The 14,239-nt window shown below is 40.2% G+C and overlaps 1 protein-coding gene across 2 annotated transcripts in view; it reads right to left on the bottom strand.

Moving 5' to 3' along the window:
• The window catches only part of ABTB2 (ankyrin repeat and BTB domain containing 2), a 234,954-nt gene that overhangs the window by 113,847 nt on the left and 106,868 nt on the right, over nt 1-14,239 (bottom strand). For both annotated transcript variants that reach the window (XM_085890955.1, XM_085890947.1), the window contains exons 3-4: nt 10,090-10,230; nt 7,228-7,438 (exon numbers count right to left, since the gene is read on the bottom strand). In XM_085890955.1, coding sequence (XP_085747081.1) covers nt 7,228-7,438; nt 10,090-10,230 — 352 coding nt within the window. The remainder of the gene's footprint in view (nt 1-7,227; nt 7,439-10,089; nt 10,231-14,239) is intronic.

Consider the following 14,239-nt stretch of genomic DNA (forward strand, 5'->3'; position numbering starts at 1 on the left):
GAGATTCGAAAGTTCCAGCCATAACTCAGATATATTCTCATAATAATTCACAATATTAGAGGAAGAATTTGGAACTTGTGCAGAGTATTTCTATACAATGAACCATTCTATTTCAATGAAACATCAACAAGTGCATGCGAGCAAGAAGAGGAGATGACTCGCTCTGCCTGTTGTACTTTGGGGCCCAACACTTTGCAGTTGAATAGTATTCTGTTGAGAATTCAGTGCAGACAAGAGAACTCAACAGGCAAGGACAAATGTTATGAGCAATCATGCCAGTTCAGTGTTAAATGAAATACAACTCAATTATGTCATTGAATATGTTGATGAACAAGCAACTAGTGCTTGTCGATCACTGAAGTTTTCTGCTGGTAAACATCACTTAGCCAGTGATCATTCTCTGAAAGCCTGGTGTTGGTTTAACCGTGAAGGTGGCTGGCTTCAGATCTCAGGGTCTTGAGTTTGAGCCCCTGCTTTCCATTGAATTAACATTGGTGAATTGAATACCAGTGTACTGGTAATAAAGGGCACTGCATCAGCGGCACAGCTGCACTCCAGAAAATGATGCAACCAGTAGCCACAGGTTGCACATAATAACTAGCTATTCTCTGAAGAGTTGATGGTTGCATTCTAAAGAAAGAAAAATAGTGTACATTCCGATCAAATCAACCTTGGCACACATCTTCAGCGATTGTTTCAAAATCACAGGAACAAAATGCCGACCAGGTAAAGCTTAAAGGTCCACAGACACGGGGGGGGGGGGGGGGTTGATGCGATTATATAGATTTTAAAGTAATAAACAAAGGCTGAATGTGGTTTTTAATTGTAACATTTTTTGACGTGTTACAGTCAAAACTAGAAGGGCACTCAGTCGAGCGCATACCTCCGTCATGTTATGCCTGATCCACAAGAACAAATTGGGCCCATTCTTGTATCAGCATAATTCTTGTATCATGATTCGGATTTGGATCTTTACCAAAATCGAATCAATTTGTCATGGTCAAACACCCAACCTGTCCACCAAGTTTAATCTGAATCCATCAGAAACTTTTTCAGATATCATGCTTCATATTAGTTTAGCCCAATCTCTCAATGGTGAAGAATAACTTTTCAAAAAATCATCACATCCGAATCAGGATCCTGATCTTCACCAAAATGTAAGAAACTATTCCTTGTCACATACCCAACCGGTCCACCAAGTTTCATCCAAATCCGTCAACAACTTTTTGAGATACCCTGCACAAAGACAGACAAACAAACAGACAAGCAGACGGACAAACAGACAGAGAGGGGTGAAAACAACCTCCTTCGCCTTCGGTGGCAGAGGTGAAAAGCAAACCCATCGAGTACCACCCATAAAAAAAAAACTCCAGATAAACTACCTTTACGTAATTGAGGGAAAGATTGTCAGCACACAATTGATAATGGCCGCACAACTTGCTTCAGACTCGTCAGAAAGTGAATTTGATGAGGAATTTTCTGATAAAGAATCCCCAGATTATGACGACAGTCATATGTAGACTGTCATTATGTAGAAGGTTCTGTCAGACCGTACATTTATGAATCTGAGAGTGATATGACGTCATGGGAGGGGTGGGGATGATCAAACGTTTTTGTGGGGTGGGGCCAATCAAGCGTAAAAGGGCACCAAATGACATTAAAATGTTCCTTTCAAGAAATTTATTCAAGAAAAGAACAACCAGCAAGTGTTTGGAGAAGCCATTCCTACAGTGCATTAATTAAGCGCAACATGATTTTCTGTGTCTGTGGACCTTTAACGGCATTTTTCACACAAATTAAAAAGTTATATCAAGATAGGGAAGACAGCACTATTACTACCTGCTATACTCCTACTCCTCCTCCTCCTCCTCACGTAATAGTTAGGACATCCACTCTGAGTCTGCGAGGTCAGTGGTTCAAACCCAGGTAGAGTGAAACCAAAGACTTAAAAAATGGTACGTGCTGCTTCCTTGCTTAACGCTAGCATTTAAAAGGATAGAACTTGGACAAACAACCAAAAGTTGTCAACACTAGCTCAACTATAATTACCAATAACAGGCTTATTGATACCCTGTAAAGGCATCCTCCTGTGTCAAAACTCCTTGTAAGGGAGTATACTACCACCAATACTACTACTGGAGTATAATTACTATTACCGCTACTATTACTACTTTCTTGTGTGGTTATGCCAGGGAAAGTTTTTGGCCCAAGTCTTTCACAAACTGGATGGCCCGGAATTTGGGATTTGTTCAGGGAAAGTGCGCTAACTCTGTACAATACTGTCTGTAAGTATCAAGAGAGGCCGATATGCCCAGTTCATGGAAGTGACAAAAACAACCCTTCGGGGACAGTATTCAAGTGAACATTTCAAAACTGTTCGTGTTTTTCTACTTCATTGAACCATGCACGAGCAAGATGGAGGTAAGCTTTAAAACACATGGCCTTTAGTTTGGCCTTTATACTGTCTGAGTATTGTTGATACTATTAATAGTACTCAAACATTATAAAGGCCTTAGCCTTTATAGCTTACACTGTAAATGCTTCGGCCGATACAGCACTCAAACAGTATAAAGGTATATATCCTGAGGATGAAAATACTCCTTATGCTATAAACAATGGAAACAAAATAAATTTAGAATAACTTAACTTATCAGTGATGTCAGAATGAATGTAAACCCCACGATCCTGATGGAGATCAAAAGAGGGAAAGATGTTTTAAAAAAATACTTTAAATCCGCAATCTAACTTCCCAAAGGCATGATTCTGTTTGCACCATCAATTATAAGCAGCAGAGGAGACACACAGATAAATAATTATTGAATGATAAAAAATAAAGATGAAATAAAAAATAATTTGACATGAGAAGAGGAAAAAAGAGCAAAGTACCTGAAGTATCAAAAAAAATTTGTATAACCAACAAAAAAACAAGCAGTCATTGACTGGTACTTACGAAATCGTCAACTTGACCTCTGACCTTGTCTAATAAAAGCTGTCTCTCAAAAAGGTGGCGACGGAAACTAGAAGTTTCTACGATGATTCTGTACCAAACCATCAAAAATCGAATGTTTTGGATGTTTGACCTCACCGTGACCTTGACCTTTGACCAATTTTGACCAAAATCGAATCAGTGCTAGTAGCCACTACCCTCCTGAATCACATGGTCGAATTTGACATTGGTAGCTTCTTCCGTTCTGGAGTTATCATTTTTTGGATGTGACCTTGACCTTTGACCGATTTTGACCAAAATCTAAGCAGCACTAGCCATCACCCTCCTGAATCACGTGGTCGAATTTGACATTGGTAGGTTCTTCCTTCTCGAGTTATCTGTACCAAACCATCAAAAATTGAATATTTGACCTCACTGTGACCTTGACCTTTGACCGATTTCGACCAAAATCTAATAAGCACTAGCCATCACCCTCCTGAATCAGGTGGTGTAATTTAACATTGGTAGCTTCTTCCGTTCTCAAGTTATCGTGCCTACAAACAAACAAACAAACAAACATACAAACAAACAAACAAACAAACATACAAACAGAAATGGAAGTCATCAATATACTTACGAAATCTTTAGATTTCGTAAGTAACAAACAAACAAACAGAAACGGAAGTCATCAATATACTTACGAAATCTTTAGATTTCGTAAGTAACAAGCAGTCATAGACTGGTACTTACGAAATCGTCAACTTGACCTCTGACCTTGTCTAATAAAAGCTGTCTCGAGAGAACGTAGCGACGCAAACCAGAAGTTTCTACGAGGATTCTGTACCAAACCATCAAAAATCAAATGTTTTGGATGTTTGACCTCACTGTGACCTTGACCTTTGACCGATTTTGACCAAAATCTAATCAGTGCTAGCCACCATCCTCCTGAATCAAGTGGTGTAATTTGACATTGGCAGCTTCTTCCGTTCTGGAGTTATCATTTTTTGGATGTTTGACCTCACTGTGACCTTGACCTTTGACCGATTTTGACTAAAATCTAAGCAGCACTAGCCATCACCCTCCTGAATCACGTGGTCGAATTTGACATTGGTAGCTTCTTCCTTCTCGAGTTATCTGTACCAAACCATCAAAAATCGAATATTTGACCTCACTGTGACCTTGACATTTGACCGATTTCGACCAAAATCTAATCAGCACGAGCCATCACCCTCCTGAATCAGGTGGTGTAATTTAACATTGGTAGCTTCTTCCGTTCTCAAGTTATCGTGCCTACAAACAAACAAACAAGCAAACATACAAACAAACAAACAAACAAACATACAAACAGAAATGGAAGTCATCAATATACTTACGAAATCTTTAGATTTTGTAAGTAACAAACAAACAAACAGAAACGAAAGTCATCAATATACTTACGAAATCTTTAGATTTCGTAAGTAACAAGCAGTCATAGATTGGTACTTACGAAATCGTCAACTTGACCTCTGACCTTGTCTAATAAAAGCTGTCTCGAGAGAACGTAGCGACGCAAACCAGAAGTTTCTACGAGGATTCTGTACCAAACCATCATAAATCAAATGTTTTGGATGTTTGACCTCACTGTGACCTTGACCTTTGACCGATTTTGACCAAAATCTAATCAGTGCTAGCCACCATCCTCCTGAATCAGGTGGTGTAATTTGACATTGGCAGCTTCTTCCGTTCTGGAGTTATCATTTTTTGGATGTTTGCCCTCACTGTGACCTTGACCTTTGACCGATTTTGACTAAAATCTAAGCAGCACTAGCCATCACCCTCCTGAATCACGTGGTCGAATTTGACATTGGTAGCTTCTTCCTTCTCGAGTTATCTGTACCAAACCATCAAAAATCGAATATTTGACCTCACTGTGACCTTGACCTTTGACCGATTTCGACCAAAATCTAATAAGCACTAGCCATCACCCTCCTGAATCAGGTGGTGTAATTTAACATTGGTAGCTTCTTCCGTTCTCAAGTTATCGTGCCTACAAACAAACAAACAAGCAAACATACAAACAAACAAACAAACAAACATACAAACAGAAATGGAAGTCATCAATATACTTACGAAATCTTTAGATTTCGTAAGTAACAAACAAACAAACAGAAACGAAAGTCATCAATATACTTACGAAATCTTTAGATTTCGTAAGTAAAAAGCAGTCATAGACTGGTACTTACGAAATCGTCAACTTGACCTCTGACCTTGTCTAATAAAAGCTGTCTCTCGAGAAGGTGGCGACGCAAACTAGAAGTTTCTACGATGATTTTGTACCAAACCATCAAAAATCGAATGTTTTGGATGTTTGACCTCACCGTGACCTTGACCTTTGACCAATTTTGACCAAAATCTAATCAGTGCTAGCCACTACCCTCCTTAATCACGTGGTGTAATTTGACATTGGTAGCTTCTTCCGTTCTGGAGTTATCATTTTTTGGATGTTTGACCTCACTGTGACCTTGACCTTTGACCGATTTTGACCAAAATCTAAGCAGCACTAGCCATCACCCTCCTGAATCACGTGGTCGAATTTGACATTGGTAGCTTCTTCCTCCTCGAGTTATCTGTACCAAACCATCAAAAATCGAATATTTGACCTCACTGTGACCTTGACCTTTGACCGATTTTGACCAAAATCTAATCAGCACTAGCCATCACCCTCCTGAATCACGTGGTGCAATTTGACATTGGTAGCTTCTTCCGTTCTCAAGTTATCGTGCGTACAAACAAACAAATAAACAAACATACAAACAAACAAACAAACAAACAGAAACGGAAGTCATCAATATACTTACGAAATCTTTAGATTTCGTAAGTAAAAAAATTACTCATGTAGTGGGGCAACTTAGCTAAATATAACATAACAATTGTGCATTTTGTGAGGAAAGCACCAAATTTGGCACACTAGTAGCCTAACATATTATAAACAGATTTCGATATTGGGCCATCTCAAATTTTTGATGGCAGTGGAAAATGGCTGCCACAGCCATCAGGAGCTGAATTTGAGATGGCCCAAAATCCAAATCTGTTCATAATGTTAGGCTACTAGTGTGTCAAATTTGGTGCTTTCCTCACAAAATGCACAATTGTTATGCTAAGTTGCCCCACTAATGGTAGTTGTTAGCCGATGGATGAAGGACTCTGTGGTTGGAGATTCGAACTAGTCAGGTGGGAGAACACACAACATCATGGTCAAATTTGAGAGATAGCTTGTTCGGGGATGGCCTGTTCGTGTTCCTACATGAAACCGCTGACTCACGATGTCGGCAATTCCGGTTGAAATCCCACATAGCATGGCAATATCCCACATATCAGGCAGTTGTTTGGTAAACCAGGCAGTTGTTCAATACTGGACCAGAATAAAAAAATATTTTAGTACTCCTTGATACAAGGCTATTTAATTCAGAGCAGCAGTATGCAATTCAAGAGAATGCCCTCAAATGTGAAAAAAATAGCAAAATATGAAAAAGAGTGAAGATGTACCAAACTCAATCAATAGCACCGAAAGGACTTTGGCTCAGTCTGATGTTACTGCCATAAGTTGGCCTTCCTCGGAGATTACACAGGCCAAGCATGCCGGACCTCAACATATTCCTTTGTCTTGGATGAAGGAAATAAATCATGGAATGATATTCATGTTATCTGTGACACCGAAGGTGAAGGAGGTTATGTTTTCACCCGTTTCTGTCTGTTTGTCTGGTTGTTTGTCTGTTTGTGGACAGGATATCTCAAAAAGTTGTGGACGGATTCGGACGAATCTTGGTGAACACCTTTGGTATGAGACGCGGAAGAACTGATTTGATTTTGTTGAAGATCCGAATCCGGATCTAGATACGATAATTATTTAGTTTTTAAAGTGATTCTTTACCATTGAGAGTTTGGGTCAAAAACAATATAGTCCTGTATAGCACGATATCTCAAAAATGTATTGGGCCCAAAATGTTCTCGTTGTTCAAACATTACAGGGCGGGAGGTATGCGCTCTACCAAGTGCCCTTCTAGTTTTATCTTCATTAACTCGATTTCTGGATGCGTCACAAAATTATATTGACAAGCATTATCATCCAGATGAAATAGAAAAAAAAAGTGATTATAATTTCGTGAATCACCAGCTAAGGCAACCAATTTATGGCTATAAACAACAAAAATTACACAACCGAGTGATATAAACGTAATTTTTAAAATGTATTTTTTTTTTATCAATATCAGAGGTACAGTAGGTGTGCATGCTGTGGTACAAAATGTGCATGTTGGCAAAACCTTTCATGAGTGAGCGTGATTTTTGGTGGTTCCAAGTTTGGGTTCTCAAGACATTCACGCTGTGGGCATCGCATAAAGTAATACAGTGCGTGCAGTGCCTCAGGTGCCCAACACAATGCTGGTAGTCGACGAGTGGATGAGGGGCTGGTACCAGGACCCGCCATGACACGTCGTCGCTGAAGATGGTGCATGGCACGTGATACAAGGTCACCTGGAGGAGGTGCAGGCATAGATATAGAGATATGGATGAGAATTTGGGGTGATGTTAGTGTCAAGAATGAATTAAAATCCCTCATATCTATCGTGCATGCTGTCCACGAACGTGAACATTTCACCTGAATTTGCTTATTGCTCCATTACATTCTTTATGATGTTCTTCTCCAATCCTTCTCTTTGTAAATGTACTCCTGCTTCCTCAATAAGGCTTATTACACAAATACAAACAGGTGTACATGATTAAACTTTAAATGTAAGAAATTTGATGTAAGAAAGTGTGGATGTGAAAAAATATTTACATACATCTGGCTCAAAAGGAACTTTCAACATCATCAATCATCAAACGCTTCACATGGGTAAATTTTTTCCTCCTTCCCCTCCCCCCCCCACCCCACTCCCAAAATGGAGGAGCCTGTCAAAGCCTGTCATCATGTGTGAGACATTCCTGGTGGGAAGGGACATCAGGACGAACTGGGGGGAAGGGGGAGTAAAGGAGGGGGCGAGTGGGACATAAGGACGGGAACAGGGAGGGGTGCGGGGGAGGGGTTAAAGCACTTTATGCACGGGTAAATTTGTCTTCTTTTCCTTCTCCTTCTTGCCCAAAATTTTTGGCAAACAGGACGACAAATTGGTCTGTCAGCTAAGAAACAGGTCGGCTCTGCAATCAATACATATAAACACCGTTCTCTCTCCCTCTCCCTTTCACTTTCCCTCGATTATGCACCACCACATCTTTTAAGTAACAAATCAATGTAGCCATTTTTGGCAAACTGGATGACGAATTGGTCCATCAGCGAAGCGACGGATAGGCTCTGATAGTTATCTAATTGAAAATACTGTAATTTTTGAAAGCCCTTCTCTTTTGGAAATAATACAACCTTCATCCTTCTACTTCCCTAACTATATATATATATATATATATATATATATATATATATATATATATATATATATATATATATATATATATATATATATATATATATATGTGTGTATACATATGTATGTGTTTGTGTGTATGTGTGTGGAGCCCACACTTATTGCATTTATCAACATATCAAATTTTGATCATGCTTAGAGGAGTGCAAGGGTAAAAATAAACTCGGGATATCAAGTGTGAAAGGACGAGTTCTGCATATTTCAGGTGTCCACTAATAATTCTATTACTAACAGTTCACAATTTAAATTGTTCAAGATAATACATGAATTAGAATCCCATCGAGAAACATCAACATACCTTACCATCAAGTTAAAACAAATGACGTCTCCTCCGGTCCTGATCTCTCGACTCTCTCAATCATCTGACCCTTTCCATAAGCCCCTCCAGGATGTACGCATTCTTTGACTCATCCCCACCTGGTTAAACTCCCAAAATCCCAACTTACTGCCTAACTGATCACTTTCAACTCCTTTTTCAGATTTGTGGAATCTGCCTTCTTGAAGCTGTACAATCATACTCTTCCATCCAGAGCATTAAGCAATCAGTGCAACACCATCCTATGTCATCCATCATTCCTTCTAACAATCTTTACCATACCAATAAACCCAACCTAACCTGACCCTCTTACTTGCAGGATATGTTGTTTCCTTCCATCATATCTCCCCTCTTTTTCTATTCATAAATTCCCTCATTTGTTGAGTTAATGTGGCCCCCTTGCCCCTCTATCAGGTTGTTGCCATTTTGCCCTCTGTCGTCTCGCTCTTCCATGAATCTCTTCCTTGTAATAAAAAAAAATACCAGATTAGGAAACAAAGAGCAAATCAACACACTGTGTATGGTTTGAATCTGGGGCCAGAGCCTCACGATACAAGTGCTCAGATAGGAACACCAAACAAAATTATTACAAGCAGCACAAATGTATAGTTATCTTCTGCTGATAAACTCAGGAGGGGTGCAAGGTCAAAGTGCAAAGGTCATGAAATCAGGATTCACAGGCCTGAGTTTTCCATAACACAGCAAAGCCTGTTTCAGCTCTTTGCACAAACAGGAGCCAATTCCCACTGGTTTTTGTTCAAGAGTAAACAACAGATAATTACGGATCTAGTTAGCAAGAAGAATAAGTGGTGTGCTGCCGATAGAATCTCATCACGCCCATTGAGGTTCATTGGTAGGACATGTGAAGGGTGGTGGCTTCCGCTGTTGCTCTCTTGTGAACCTTTGAGTGTTTCGCTGAAAACATAATAGGAAAGCCCGATACCCTAGAATTCAATTTAAAAAAACAAAATTCCAGGTGCTTTGAACAACTTCAGCTCGACAGCAACAATGGTTTGAACAAGAAAAAAAAGAAAGTCACCAGTATGCTGGAAATTAAAAAACAAAGTGAGCACTCACCTCCACTGCCACCCACACACTTTTTAGTTCATTCCTGCTAATCACCCACGACGTGGGCGGGAATGAGACAATGACCACCCTCCAAACTCATTGATTGTACACAAACCAACGTCGATGCTCCTTATTTTAGCACGAGTGGTCTCATCGCCAACTTCCTATTGTTTAGTGAGTGTGCTGTTTGTCACCTGATAAAACTACAAATGAAAATTGATGAAGCTCATTGACTTACTCATGCCCCTCGGTACGTTTTCCATATCTATGTTTTTCTATCATTGTGGCCCAAACATTATCCTTTTTACTTTTGTTCCTCTCACCAAGTTCCGCCACGCTGCCAACGTGTGTAGCCAGTAATGACTGCTCAAGTGCCCGCAATTCTTGTGGCCCGTATGGGGCCACTGCACCGGGTCGGGCCTCCTCCTCGAGTAGATGAAAGAGCACTGGTAGAGAGAGTATACCTACAAGACAAAAAAAAAAAAACCAACACAACTGTTAAGTTCAGTGTGCTTGAAAAGACCATCTTGTGCATATTTTATAACACTTGATTACAATGCATATAATACATGGCTGCTGACCAGTAATGGTTTATATCAGTTTCTCTGATTGTGCAACTATACAGGGTTAGGTGTGGCAGGTGCCGCTTGATGGTCGTACACCATGTGGCAAGTCTGGCGTTGGCTTAGCGGTTAGGGTGGTGGATTCCTAGGGTCCTGAGTTCGAGCCCCATTGGCCACTGAATTAACACCAGGGGATCGACTCAGCCTGTAATCCTGAGGTCGGCGAAATGAGCGCCAGTGTGCTGGTAATAGGGGTACTGCATCAGCGGCATAGCCGCTCCCCTAACCAGTGATGCAACCAGCAGCCAAAAAAGGCTGTACACGATAGGCACCATGCGGAAAATTGACAGTGTTGTTAGCTTTACATTAGAGAAATATTTCTGTTTGACCAGCAAACTTTACATTGTAACTGAAAAAAGTTAGGGCTCGTGATATATTGCACATTGGTATGGATGAGTTCATGCAATAATTTTGGGTGCAGCACATGGCTGCTGGTTTGCATCATTGCTGAGGGGAAGGGGAGCATGGCTGTGCCACTGATGCAGTGCCTCCCTATAGGTTGGAACAGGAACTTGTAATTTGACCAGGGTGCCAGTAATAGCTCTACCACTCTTTGTGAAGGACATTGTGGGATCTTTAAGATCCACCAACTTGTGCGGGCAGACGGGATGCCCAGTTTAACATCCATCCAAGGGACGGTGCACACATTGAAGTCCATCTTCCATATTATACTTGTCGTTCTTATTCCTTTGGATGTTGTATATTTCTCTATGATATTTTGAATTTACTGGGTCACTGAAGAGGATTTCCTATGAATGTGGAAAAATAAAGATTTTTATATTGTTATGATTCACCAAGCCAGCTAAACACCAGGGTGATAGTTGATGGTGGAGTAGAGAATAGAGTCTGGATGACATCAAGGACTTTGTTCAACAAAATATTTTCTGGTGAATTTTATTATAATAACAATTCATATATTTATCGACAACATCAATTATCTCAACATTAGATTTGTGCATGTATTGTAAGATGTGCGTCTGTCTGTCTGTCTGTCTGTCTGTCTGTCTGTCTGTCTGTCTGTCTGTCTGTCTGTCTGTCTGTCTGTCTGTCTGTCTCTCTCTCTCTCTCTCTCTCTCTCTCTCTCTCTCTCTCTCTCTCTCTCTCTCTCTCTCTCTCTCTCTCTCTCTCTCTCTCTCTCTCTCTCTCTCTCTCTCTCTCTCTCTTGCTCCATGCTACTCCCTCTTCCTGCCTCATACCCGACGTCTCTCTCTCCCTCCCTCTCCTTTCCCTCTTTCTCGCTCTATTTCTCCCCTTCTCTCTCACAGGTCCCAGATGGTCACAGAACCAAGCACTCAAGCTGAAGAATGTTTTCATAAAGACGTTTCTCACATCTTACATTCTCACAATTTGCAATTTGTCACTGGCTTTGACACCAATACCATTTTTATGCCTCCACTGATGAAGTCGCCGGTGACATTATGTTTTCAGGTTGTCTGTCCATACATACGTGTGTATGTCTGCCCATCCGTGCTAATTTTCTCTGTTTTCTCTGCAAACATTTATCTAATTGAAACAAAATTTTCACCAATAATAGTCAATTTAATAATGTGTCGAACAGTAACGGATATTCCTATTGGATCAAATTAACATTTTGAAGACGTTATAAATTACATGAATAATTATTCAACTCTGTATACTTATATTAATAGTACATGGCTGTGTACCTGAAAATAGTTGATGCTGAAGGTAAGAACTTTCGTAATTTGCAACCGATTGATTCTTTGACTGGCTGGTTCATCTGCTGGGCTACCTTCTTCATCGGAGTTTTGATCCTCTCTGCCCAGAATACTTCCAAGCAGTGGGTTCATAACCTCGATGACGAGTCCACATCGGTTTGTCCACGACCTCAGTTGTGTCCAAACAATCAGTCAATCTGGTAATGCAATCTCACTTCCTAACTTTTGAAGGACTGCAACTAATTACAACACCGTTGCTCTTTCCTCATAAGTGGACAGTCTCACCTGTTCTTTTCATGGTATGGAATACAAGAGAAATGTTGAGCCCACTCTTCGTTGCTCCCTGACCCCTCTCTCCCACCCCCCCCCCCCACATTTTCTCCCCCCTTCCCCCTTAGTATTCCTATCAGCAAAGTGACTCGAAATTAATACATATCAAGGGGATTTGCTCGAAATTAATACATATCAAGAGAGTGATATGCTAAACATAAATAAACAGAAATTAGCAACTGCAACATATTTTTAAGAGGAATGGAAAAATATTTAGCTTTTCACAAAGTCAAGGCTCGTGGAATATCTGGCAGTGCAACTTGATGCTGGGGAAGATAAAACCATTTATACCTCGTTTCGGCACAAATATAGGGAAGGAAACTGTACTTGTAGTTGACCGTTTTACATCCAACTGTGGCTCAACTGCCTCACTATCACAACATTGTGTTTTACCCCCATGTTAACCTCACTCTTCCATGAGTCTCATTTATAAATACAGAAATAACAAAATGAATAAACAAACAAACCAACACGTAAATAAATGAACAAATAAATAAATAAAGAAAACTAATTAACAAACAATTTTTTTAGAGCATCCGCTCTGAGTCGAGGAGGTCAGTGGTTCGAACCCCAGTCGAGTCGTCCCAAAGATATAAAAATGGTAAGCTTGTGTATACCAAAGACTCCCTTGTTAGATGCTCGAACAGCATTTGAAACGATGGAGCATGGACAAAGAACCATAAGTTGGCAATCATTGTGCAAGCATTGATGGGCCTAATGGAAGGGCATAACACAAAGACTGTAACCGTAAAATGCAAAACTTTACATTACATGGCAGGATGGTTTTGACATTACATAACAGAAAAACAATGACACCAATCATCACAGTAAAAATCTCGAGATAATTAACCACCGAGAATCGTTGTGCAAAGCAGCTGGCAGGATAACAACACCTTCCTGAACATCACGCGAGAACCATATGATTTCCTCTCCTCCCGCACTTCATTTCCGCACAAAATTAAACAAACGAGTCTCCAATCCCCAGTCGAGCATTTATAACCACAGAGCTCAGTTTGCAACACGCTGTAAAACAGACATATGTACAAAAGTCACCGGCATTTGGAAATGTCATTTAGGTCTCAGGCACTGTGCACAATTCTGCCCTTTGTACCAGACATTGCTGCTGAAGATATGATTGAACATTGGTTGAAGACATTTGACCTAAGTAAGCCATCCAAATGCATCTCCTCTCCTGTGGCCTGTTCAAGCACACTCATTCTCATTTACTCATCCGGTCATTCTGTGTAATAAGGCCCACGAAAGACAAAATCCATTTCAAGCAGAAAACTGGTCATACTTCTTTGACAAGAGTGAAAGATTGCATAGAAAAACATCCAACCATTAGCTACCAAAATGAAAAAAAGTACTTTAGACCATTTACTTATTCAAAATTAGCGATTAAACAAATTGATCCATCTGGGCCTTAATGCGCACACACCTGCATGGCCCACCACTAATATTTGCAGTCTGGATATACAGAATCATTGGATGCAAGCACTACATATTAACAATCAACATTTTTATGAAAGACGTTGAAACATCTCACTGCCAGTCTTAGTCCGCCAGTAAACATTTACTTGGCTCACCCTTAAACCCCCACACGCTAGACAAGCAAGCGGGCCCTCATAATCAGATTCTAACCTGACAAAGACTACATACACCCAGATATTGTATTTATCACAATGGCATGTGCTCCTCTGCATTTTCTTTTAAACACATCTCAAACGTTTGGTGTGCCATATTACCCACATTCAGATGACCCCACCTATTCATGCACTCATTGGTCTAATCGAACCACAATGAATTTCACAAAAAAATTCCATCTTGTGTGAAATTGATGACTC

This window comes from Eptatretus burgeri, chromosome 1 (genome assembly GCF_056783735.1).
Source record: "Eptatretus burgeri isolate ZD-2024b chromosome 1, Ebu_testis_v1, whole genome shotgun sequence".
In the NCBI taxonomy this organism is placed as follows: Eukaryota; Metazoa; Chordata; class Myxini; order Myxiniformes; family Myxinidae; genus Eptatretus; species Eptatretus burgeri.